Source organism: Crinia signifera, chromosome 2 (assembly GCF_055691185.1).
Source record: "Crinia signifera chromosome 2, ASM5569118v1, whole genome shotgun sequence".
Classification (NCBI taxonomy): Eukaryota; Metazoa; Chordata; class Amphibia; order Anura; family Myobatrachidae; genus Crinia; species Crinia signifera.
In genome coordinates, this window is record NC_139218.1 from 149,272,968 (window position 1) to 149,284,652 (window position 11,685).

At 45.9% G+C, this 11,685-nt stretch overlaps 1 protein-coding gene across 1 annotated transcript in view; it reads right to left on the reverse strand.

The window, feature by feature from the left end:
- C2H3orf52 (chromosome 2 C3orf52 homolog) overlaps nt 1–10,806 on the reverse strand; it is a 34,996-nt gene extending 24,190 nt beyond the window's left edge. Inside the window, exons 1-3 of the mRNA XM_083171106.1 lie at nt 10,529–10,806; nt 7,104–7,224; nt 4,717–4,856 (exon numbers count right to left, since the gene is read on the reverse strand). Coding sequence (XP_083027232.1) covers nt 4,717–4,856; nt 7,104–7,224; nt 10,529–10,585 — 318 coding nt within the window. The 5' untranslated portion in view covers nt 10,586–10,806. The remainder of the gene's footprint in view (nt 1–4,716; nt 4,857–7,103; nt 7,225–10,528) is intronic.
- Between the last annotated feature and the right edge of the window lie 879 nt (nt 10,807–11,685).

The following is an 11,685-nucleotide window of genomic DNA, read 5'->3' on the forward strand; positions in this document are numbered from 1 at the left end:
CTCTCTCTATCTCTCACTATCTATCACTATCTATCACTATCTATCACTATCTATCACTATCTATCACACTGCAGCAGCAGCACTGACAGTTATATGTATAAAAAAAACCCTGCACCCCCAAAAAAGGGGGGTAGCAGACACAAAATATACACTCTCTATCACTCTCTGTCACTATCTCTCTCTATCTCTCTATCTCTCACTATCTATCACTATCTATCACTATGACACTGCAGCAGCAGCACTGACAGTTATATATATAAAAAAAAAACCTGCACCCCCAAAAAGGGGGGGTAGCAGACACAAATCTCTCTATCTCTCACTATCTATCACTATCTATCACTATCTCTCACTATCTATCACTATCTATCACTATGACACTGCAGCAGCAGCAGTGACAGTTATTTATATATAAAAAACCCCTGCACCCCCAAAAAGGGGGGGTAGCAGACACAAAATATAGCTCTCTCTGTCACTATCTCTCTATCTCTCTCTATCTCTCTCTATCTCTCTATCTCTCTATCACACTGCAGCAGCAGCAGGAAGTCCCAAGAAGTCAGATCCAGGAAGCGTCCAGCACGCTACAAGCAGTGATCAAGTGATCAGGTAAGGTATTTGCAAGGATCAGGTAAGTATTAGCAAGGATCAGGTCAGTATCACGGCAGATAGGCACGGTGACCGCTCTGCACGCTATTCCAGACCGGAATGGCGTCTGCAGCGCAGTCACCGGTAGTTTAAATGTCGCGCCTTGGCTGTGATTGGTCCGTGGGTCCCACGGACCAATCACAGCCTTGTGGCAGGTGGGGTGAGGGTGGGGTGAGGTGTCATCGTCACCGATGACCCCCTCATGCCCCCTGACGCCCGGCGGTGATTGACACCTGTGTTACCGAGCGTCTGATTCGCTGGTAACACAGGAAAACGCTGTGAATGGCTGTTCACACTGAACAGCCAATCACAGCGATCGCCGACGGGGGGGCGACATCGCAGCCCCCCCTGGGCATGCAGGGACATGTCTGCTGTCAGGGACAGCAGACATCGTCCCTCTGTCACTGCGTCTCGAGACGCAGTGACAGTTTAAAGTCATGACGTTATGCCATGTGTCGGGAAGTACATCCCGGCCATGACGTAAATGTACGTCAAATGTCGGGAAGGGGTTAATTTTTCCAGCATTTCGAAGTAAATGGTCAACTATCATTTGCTCTCATACATTACCAGGTTTTTGTTCCAACCAGCCAGATCGGACAATAAATCTGTAGATGTATGGCCAGTTTTAGTCAAGATTTAGTCAGAGGATCTCAGATAAATTTTAGTCAATGATTTAGTCATAGTTTTGCAATTTAATGATACTGTCATTGATTTTTCTAAAGAACACTCCTCTATCAGTCCCTTGTATACCTTTCACTATGTGCCGTATTCAATGCTGCTCACTGCAGCCGGCGAGGGGGTTAAACAGCGAGGATCGCAGAAAATCAGTCATCCTCGCTGTTTATCCCCCTTGCCGGCCGCTCGCCCTATTCAACATGTCACAGGACGGCGAGGATTCCCCCAAACAGCGAGACCTACAGCTAATGCAGCGAACCCGCTACAATTAGCCGCGGGTTTCGCTGCTTCTGCAGCCACATACGCCGATTCCACCTTACTCAAAAAACAGAGCGAGGGGAAATCAGCGTATGAGGGGGTCAGTTGAATACTGACAATGTGAGAGGTGACAGGGAGCAGGAACCCCTGCTCCCTGTCACCGCTCACCCATGGCATTGAATATACCCCTATGTGTTTAGTAATCAAACAAGTGCAACACAAATGCTGGTACTTGTGGACAATCACGGCTCCCACGATGTGCATCGTATAGCAAAAAATCGCATCGCATGCGTTTTTTAACAGAAAAGCATCCAAATGCATTGAAATGAGTATCAAATATGTTCAATGGCCCCCAAATGTCATTTTTGAGGCTGTACCATCCCCACTATCAACGCGAACCCGAAGCGTGGCTAGTGCAGCGAGCCCGCGAGGGGCGGCGGTACGCGTCCTACGACCTTTTCATACCCCCACTATCCACGTCGGCGTGGAGTTGAGAATAGAAAGTGTGGCGACACGGATACCTTCACACCTTCTCGCGGGGCTCGCTGCACTCACCACGCTTCGGGCTCGCCACACTTTCTATTCTCAACTCCACGCCGACGTGGATAGTGGGGGTATGAAAAGGTTCGTAGGACGCGTACCGCCGCCCCTCGCGGGCTCGCTGCACTCGCCACGCTTCGGATTCGCCTTGATAGTGGGGGTGGTAAAGCCTCAAAAATGACATTTGGGGGCCATTGAACATGTTTGATACTAATTTCAATGCATTTGGATGCTTTTCTGTTAAAAACCGCATGCGATCGCATGCGATTTTGTAAAAAAATAGTTAAAACTGCAAAAATCGTATCCAATCGCATGCCATCGCATGCCACTATATATGGCATGTGATGGCATGCGATTGGAGCCGTGATAATCCACAAGTACCCAAATGCTATTTCCTTCATGGCAGGTCATTTATTTTCTGATAATATGAATTCAAGAATATCATTGTTTTTTAATTTAAAATGGTAATCTAAGTAATTGAAGAATGCGATAAATCACTATAAAAATACAACTTGTCAGATACAAGTAACTAGTAGTAGTACAATACTAGTCTACTGCAAAAAAAAAAGCTGTAAGGATGCACATTATAATATATAAGTTAACAAAATAGGGTACTTGTGTAGTATCACGGCTCCCACGATGGGCATCGTATAGGAAAAAATCGCATCGCATCGCATGCCATCGCATGCGATCCGATGCAATGCCATTTTTCACAGAAATCATTGACATGTGTTAAAATCATGTTAAATGCACCCAGTGGCGTAGCTACATTTTGGGCGCCCCTCGCCGTTAGGGGGGGGCGCCCATACCCACCCGCCGCCCAGTCGAGCACCCCCCCGCCCCGCCACCTATGCTAACCCCCTCCCCCGCAGTCTTACCTATCGCGCTCGCGCTGGTCCCGGCGGCTCTGTCCGTTCATCTGCTGAGGACCACCACAAAATGGCCGCCCCCATACAGCAGACAGTTTCAGAGAACTGTTTGCTATATGGGGGCGGCCATTTTGTTGTGGTCCTCATCAGAAGAACGGAGCCGCCGGGACCAGCAAGATACATAAGTCTGCGGGGGATTGGGGGGTAGGTAACTATAGCACCGCAGCCCCCGGCGCCCCCACAAGCGGTGCTATAGTTACGCCCCTGAATGCACCCCAAAGGGCATTTGTTACTGTACCACTCCCACTATGAACGCCAACCCGAAGCGTGGCGAGCCCGCGAGGGGCAGCAGTACGTGTCCTACGACCTTTTCATACCCCCACTATCCACGTCAGCATGGAGTTGAGAATAGAAAGTGTGGCGAGCGCAGCGAGCCACCGAGCCCGAAGCGTGGCGAGCGCAGTGAGTCCCGCGAGGGGACACGGATACCTGTAAAGCCTGCGAGGGGACGCGGATACCTGTGAAGGTATCCGCGTCCCCTCACGGGGCTCGCTGCGCTCGCCACGCTTTGGGCTCGGTGGCTCGCTCGCCACGCTTCGGGCTCGGTGGCTCGCTGCACTCACCACAATTTCTATTCTCAACTCCACGCCGACGTGGATAGTGGGGGTATGAAAAGGTCGTAGGACGTGTACCTCCTTCCCTCGCGGGCTCGCTACGCTCGACAAACTTCGGGTTGGCGTTCATAGTGGGGGGGGGGGGGGTACAGTGTGAAAAAAGACATTTGGGGTGCATTTAACATGTTTGCTAATAATTTAAATGCATTTGGATGCATTTGTGATCAAAATCGCAAGCCATCGCATAGCATCGCATAGCATCGCATAGCATCGCATAGCATCGCATCGCATGGCATGCAATGCGATGGCATGCGATTTTTACAACAAATGCATAAAAACCCCGGGAAAATCGCATCGCATCGCATGCCATCGCATGCCACTACATATGGCATGCGATGGCATGCGATGGGAGCCGTGATAGTATGCATGTACCCAAAATAGCTAGTTACATAGACTGAGCGATCCTCATGACAAAGAGTTGCTGCATAGCCGCAGTGCAACTAAGTAAATGTAGGGCCAGAGAGGATGGATAAAACTGTATTAAATATTATTAGTTAAACAATACAATAAATAAGTCACTCGAAAAATACAACCTGGAGGTGTACAGGCAAAAGTGATCCAGCATTTCGTCTACTCATTTTTATATTTAGTCAACATTTTCGTTATTAATAAATTCCTATTTTCATTATTGTTACTTTTTTAGTAACAGAAAAAACCTTCGTTGACTAATAGTTTTAGTCTAAATTTTCAGCAAGGAAATTAACACTGACTACCAGCACTTGAAAAAAATACATCAAAATGAATGAGGATATCCTGGCTTCAAGTGCACACAACCTCCTAGTAGGGAAAACTTTAGCAAAGCATTTATCAAAATTGACTACACAGCTTTCAGGTGATGCAAACGGACCAGAATCTTCTATGTTATTAGCACGTTGCTAGTAATTTCATGTCTGCTTGTTTGTGTAGTGCCAAATGCGATGTATATAAGCCTGACAGTAATAGCCCTGCTTAACTTCAGGTGTTACTGAGCCTTTTACAGAGGCCCTCACTACACTACGCGTTACATTTTCCTGCCATTGGAATATATTAATCTATATGTAGATATGCGTTTGCCATACCCTGCTTTGAAATGAAGTTTCATTTTTTATCCACGTCTCCCAGAGACAGGAGTCTGTTACATTAAGAAATCCGGTGAATCTGCAAGTGTTGTTTGATTGTAAATCCGCAGACCGTGTTTCATCCTCATCAATATGGACATCTATAATGAAACAGACAATATCACTGTAAATATATATCTTACTAGGATAATACACAGGTATTTTTAAGTCGGAAATACATTTTCTCAATTTAGTCATCTCGTGAGACTTGGAACATACCTTATGCCTGATATACCTAGAAAGAACTACACAATATTAATTCATATATACTAATAAATACGTTTTTCTGCCTCGTACAGTACAGTATATCTTATACGTAATTGTAAATGTCTGTTGAAACAAATTCTACCTATGAATAAAGTATATCTCCCTTATAGATTATAGATATAGTTATAGATCCCTCTAATATATAGACAATATTTAAATAATTTTGCATGGAATGGGTCTGTCTACATGTTAGCTGTCAGTGCACTGGCCTTGGTCTTAAATATGGACCCTCCACTTTGCAGGTATTTGGGGGATTCAAACCAATTTAGAGGCAGGAGATATCCAACTGGTGGACTTGTAATGTATATGCTACTCTATGTTTCCCATAGGTGTATTGAATATCTCAAGATACAGCCTGGTACTCTCAAGATAAACATACTTGACAAGCAAAATACACTTACTGCACATATGTTTAGAAACCCAAGTTACACAGTAAATGTAATTACTTAGAACATATAATTTCTTAGAACAACATAGAAATTATTCTAGCAATTTATTTATTAAATTATAAACATAATTTTGCCAGAAAGGAGTTTAAGTTGGTTATAGCTTCTGCTATTACTTTGGGTGGCTGTTCCATTGGATGTCTGTGCCATTGAATGGCTGTTCCATTGGATGGCTGTTCCATTGGATTTCTGTTCCATTGAGTAGCTGTTCCATTGGATTTCTGTTCCATTGAGTAGCTGTTCCATTGGATGGCTGTTCCATTGGATGGCTGTTCCATTGGATGGCTGTTCCATTGGATGGCTGTTCCATTGAATGGCTGTTCCATTGCATGGCTGTTCCATTGGATGTCTGTTTCATTGAATGGCTGTTCCATTGCATGGCTGTTCCGTTGAATGGCTGTTCCATTGGATGGCTGTTCCATTGAATGGCTGTTCCATTGAGTGGCTGTTCCATTGAATGGCTGTTCCATTGAATGGCTCTTCCATTGAGTGGCTGTTCCATTGAGTGGCTGTTCCATTGAGTGGCTGTTCCATTGGATGGCTGATCCTTTGGTTGGATGGTTCACTTTATGATAAATCAAAGCAATATCTAAAAAGTGAATGAGGCTGTAAACATAGGAAGTTATTCAGACCTAATCACTTTGCTGTGAATTTTGCAGGCCGGGCGATAATCAAATGACTGTGCATGCGTATACCTCACAGTACGCATGTGCATGGCCATTCAGCTATAGAATCCAGCATTTTTAATAATTACTGGCCGAATGCAAGTTGATTGACTGGAAGCCATTGATTGTGGGTGGTAACTGGCCATTTTCTGGGAGTGTCAGGAAAAATACAGACGCTCCCAAGCATTTTCAGGGAGTGTTTGTGATCAGTCCTGATCAGTCTGTTTCTATGGCACCATACAAGTTCTGAATTACACACAGACTGTTCATAGTGGGGAAACCATTCGATGGTGAGTGAGTTGTGAATGGATTTGCAGCTAATCGCCGACTGGCGACATTCACTCTGGCGGGGTGGTGGCTATCTGATCACAGGGCTCTGTAAGTTAGCAGAGAACCAGGTCTGAATAACCCCCATAGCCCACACTTCAGTTACCATATTTGTATCATATGTGAGTAGGACTGTTCATTTCTGTTCATGCTTATCCTTTCTTACTTCAGTAGTCTTTGACTGCACCAAAGCATGCTGCTTGCTGCCACCTGGATACTTATGTTGCAGTAATCGGCTGATGTTCCTATAATCATTAACCCTGTATTTGTCCTGTATTATCCTCATCTGTAAGTTACTGTTTTCCGGTTTTGCTTATGTGTACTCTGTAATTGGGCGCTGTGGAACCCTTGTGGTGCCATATAAATAAAGGATAATAATAATAATCATTTATATTTAGCAGCACTCTAAAATGCCCAACACATCCCTCTGTTTCCTCACTGGCAATATAGAAGTGGAAAAAATAAAATAAAAGTGTATATAAAGCTGTCAAGTGAAACATTTCCTGTTGGTGTCTGTACTGCTGGCCTGAGAGAATTTTGTTTCTTCATCAGAAACCACACGGAGATGGGCTTTACAGTATATTGTACAATGTTAGATTTTAGTATAAAGGGGCATTTAGGTATTAAGTTTAGGTTTACTTACTTGAATAGGCGACAAGACTGAAAACTGTAACTATAAACATCGATAGAAATACAACGGCTATCCAGAGGGCAGGTTTCTTGAAAATTTTCTTACTGCATTTTCCTCGTCTTCGAATGGTTTCCTGCATAATAAATATTTATTTATTAACAGTTTCTTATATAGCGCATACATATTCCGCAGCGCTTTACAGAGAATATTTGAACATTCACATCATTCCCTACCCCAGTGGCACTTACAATCTATATTCCCTACCACATGTACACGCACACACAGACATTCTAGGGTTAATTTTTGTTGGATTGATGATAACATAACTTATAGAATGTATAATTACCATTATATGGCTCAAACTGTGCAGAGGCTGATTCATTTTTATAGTATCCTTTTAAGGACAATGGAATGTGACATATTTGTATCAAAGATACATAGTGGGGTATTCAATTGTTCCAGATACATTTTCACACAATAAAAACAGGTATTATAAAAATTTCTGACAGATGTTTCACTTTTCAACTATACTATCCAATTTTCATGTAAAAACCAATAGGATCCGGGATAAGTTCTTAGACCTATGTGTTTTTCCACAAAAAAAAGGGTAATTTGCTTCACTTGTAATCCTCTCTTCCGTCTCCCCCTATTCCTCCTCTCTTCCGTCTCCCCTATTCCTCCTCCTCTCCAGTCTCCCACTATTCCTCCTCCTCTCCCGTCTCCCACTATTCCACCTCCTCTTCAGTCTACCACTATTCCTCCTCCTCTTCAGTCTCCCAGTCTCCCACTATTCCTCCACTCTCCCATCTCCCACTATTCCTCCTCTCTCTCTCCCCCACTTTGGCAGGTATTCAATACTTTAATTCCCCTTGTGCAGCGAATCCTGTTTTGGATTCGCTGCACAATCGCCGGGTTCCGGAGGGCTGCAGCATTCGCTGCCAGCCCTCCCTCACCCCTATTCAACGCCTCAGGGGCTTGCTGCACCTGGCGGCGAATTTTAACCCCCCCGGTGAATGCCGCAGGGAGCCGGAGGACGGCTGCAGGCAGGGAGATGGAAGCCTGCCTGCGCCGGACACTGTGGAGGTGAAGGAGGGCTGTCGGGGACACAGGGAGAGCCCCCCAGAGCTGGCAGGGGGCTGTGTTAGGGAGCCGCTACACACTGGTCCCGATCGTGCATATGTAATGATCGAGATCAGTGTGCAGTAAATATATGAATATTAATGAGCGGCTCCCGGCTCGGCCCCCTGCTGGTGAATGTGTAAAAAAAAAATATATATATTGTTAAAATTTTTTTTTTTTTTTAAATATATTCATGTGCTGCAAGGACATGAAGAAAAATAGCATGCCCCTTCACAGAAAAAAAATCAGATTTTTTTACACCAAAATAAAAATAAAAAACGCTTTATTTTCAAAGATCACATTCCAGTTCACCTAAAAAAGATGACGAATGTAAAATGGAGAATCCGAAAATCACTGGAGAAAGCAGTTCTCCACTTCAGCATTGAATACACTCTCGGCGAATTCCACTGAAAACCCCATTGAAAACCACCGGCGAATCGCGGTGAATCACAAACGGCGAATCGCCAGCCATTCACTCTTCATTTGCAGCGAATTGTGTCCATTGAATAGGGCGAATTGTTTTTTCTGTGAGAAAATTCGCCAGAAAACAGGCGAAATGCCAGATTCGCTGAAAAAAATGGCGAATCAGAGGCATTGAATACTGGCCTATTCCTCCTCTCTCCCATCTACCACGATCTCTCGCCGGTGTTCCCCGGCAGCATTGCCACCAGCACAGTAAACCCCCTCATCTCTGGACAGTGTCCCCACACCCCCCCCCCCCCCTCCCCCAAAAAAAATCTTCCACCAGTGTCCCCAGCCTCAGTCTCCCAGCAGCATCACCAGCCGCACCGCCCCCAATCACCCCCCACTCCCCATCTCCAGGCCAGTGTTTCCAAGCCCCCGACAGCGTCACCAGCCACAACCCCCATGATTTCATGCCAGTATATCCTGCCCTCAGTCCCCTGGCAACATCGCCAACAGCACCGCAACCCCCCCCCCCCCCATCTCCGGACAGTGTCCCCAGCCCTCAGTCTCCTGGCAGCATCACCAGCAGCACCACACTCAATCACACTCAATCAAATCTAATTCTCTCTGCACAAGTAACATCTGCCCCACCTGCAGTGCACATGGTTTTGTCCATCTCAAGCCCCGTACACACGGGGGAGATATATTGCTCAGTTTCTCCTTTTCATCAGCGACCAGAGATGGCGGTGCCGCAGAGGTATCAGCTGGTCGCAGGAGCATGTTTCTTCGACCAGCAATTACAATGGGGCTGAAAACGGGAGCGCGTACCCGGCGATTTATCGCCGGGGCACACTACCATCAATGGCAATATGGTCGCCTGTGATTTCAGCCCCAATCGCCCCCGTGTGTACACAGCTTAAGAAGGATTTTGTCAGAAAGAGTGAACAAGAATAAGGCCCATAGTCACCACTGACCTATAGGTAGATGAATTGCCAGAGGTCCAATACGGACTCAGCAATTCAGCATTTTGGGGCTGTTTATTTATTTAATTATAGTTTTATGTATGCTTATGTTGTGTTTTTTATTATGAGTATCTATGCCTGTGTTAAATGCACTCTGTTCACTAGAAATGTCCAGTGTTTTCAGTTTTCATCGGTTACATTTACTTTCCCATGAATAACCCCCAAGTTCATTCACCTTGGCTCCGATTTGTATTTGTTTTAGTAAGGGATCAACAGCCTTTATTTCTTTTAATTGGAAATGTCTAATATTTCAACACGGGTTGGGATCATTGGGTCGACCACAGGAAGGTCGACATTCATTAGTTCGACCACTGGAGATCGACAGGCCTTAGGTCGACACACTGAAAATGTTGACATGGCTTTAGGGTGACAGGGTCATTATGTCGACATAAGCATTAGGTCGACATTGGGAAGGTCGACAGTCAAAAGTTCAATATGGGTTTTCCCGTTTTTTGTCCCGAATGTCGACACAGTCAACATGGACACCGTATCAGTGCACCGCATCCCCTTGCATGGCTGCCATGCTTCGGGCATGATGCTTCGCTACACTTGGCACACTATTCTATTTTCTCTCCACGCCCTAGGGGATGGTAGGGCATGAAATACCGCCTGTCAACACATTTCGGCTCAAAACATAGTTAAAAACCCACGTCGACCTTTTAACTGTCGACATTCCCTATGTCAACCTAATGCTTGTGTCGACCTAATGACCCTGTTGACCTAAAGCCACATTGACCTTTTGAGTGTTTAACTAAGGTCTGTCGACATTCAGTGGTCGACCTAATGAATGTGGACCTTCCTGTAGTGGAGCTTCAATAGTTCATGATACACATCACTGTAGAGAGATATGGTAAATATATAACAAAGACAGTGATATAAACAATATCTTACCGGATTATTGCCTAGTAAAGACATCTGGACCATGTGGTTATTTTGATCTGAAGCCATGGAGGTGGCAATAATATAGCCCAGGTCCCAGGAGAGCCAGGGAATTGTTGATATATCCGGAAGGAATCGGTTTCTATTTTGCTGTGTGATTTTTACTCATACAAAGTGGTTCCTGGTAAGGAGTGGCCGGGCTGAGCAGCTACACAGTCACAGGGCAGTGAGCAGCAGTGCACTACGTACGCAGCCTTATCTGGTTTTTCCAGTTTGTCTTCATATTACAGCAGCAGCAGCAGCAGCAGCACAGTTATTGCCAGTGCAGCCAGCCAGCTGCCAGGTGGAATATGTGACTGAGCTGGAGAACATGACTTATGCCCCTTTCAGACCGCACTTTAAAAACGGTATATTGCCGTTTTTTTACCGTTTTAAAACGGTAATGTGTGCGGTCTGAAAGGTGCAGGACCACTTAACCGGTTAGAAAAAAACGTTTTTTCTAACCGGTTAAAATGCAGGGTCCTACCCGTTTCAGAACCGGTATTTTAGGCTCAAAATCGGTTCTGAAACGGTATTTAGGACCCAGCCAATGAGCTGGGTCCTAAATTCAGCACAGTGAATACTTAATGAGCGCTCATTAAGTATTCACAGCACTGGAGCCCCCCCCCGCGCACGCGTCGACACCCCCGCGCGCGCGTGTCGACGCCCCCCGCGTGTCGGCGCCCCCCCGTGTCGACTTACCCCGTGCCGGTATCTCCGTTGTGGTTCCCGGCACTGCAGCTCAGTATGCTCGGAAAGCACTTATGAAAAAAGTGTCTTTCAGAAAATGGCTGCCCCCATACGAAAGACAGTTTTTTTAAACAGGGTTTCCTATGGGGCAGCCATTTTCTGGAAGACACTTTTTTCATAAGTGCTTTCCGAGCATACTGAGCTGCAGTGCCGGGATCCACAACGGAGGTACCGGCACGGGGTAAGTCGACACGGGGGGGGGGGGGGCGTGTCGACACGCGCGGGGGCGTCGACACGCGCGGGGGGCGTCGACACGCTCTCGGTCGACACGCGCGAGGAGGGGGGAGCTGCACGGAGGGGAGGGCTGAAGGCTGCACTGGCTTTGACCCTGTATTTGGAAAGTTTCCAAAAACGGGTCTGCCAGTGTAAAAAAATCGGCA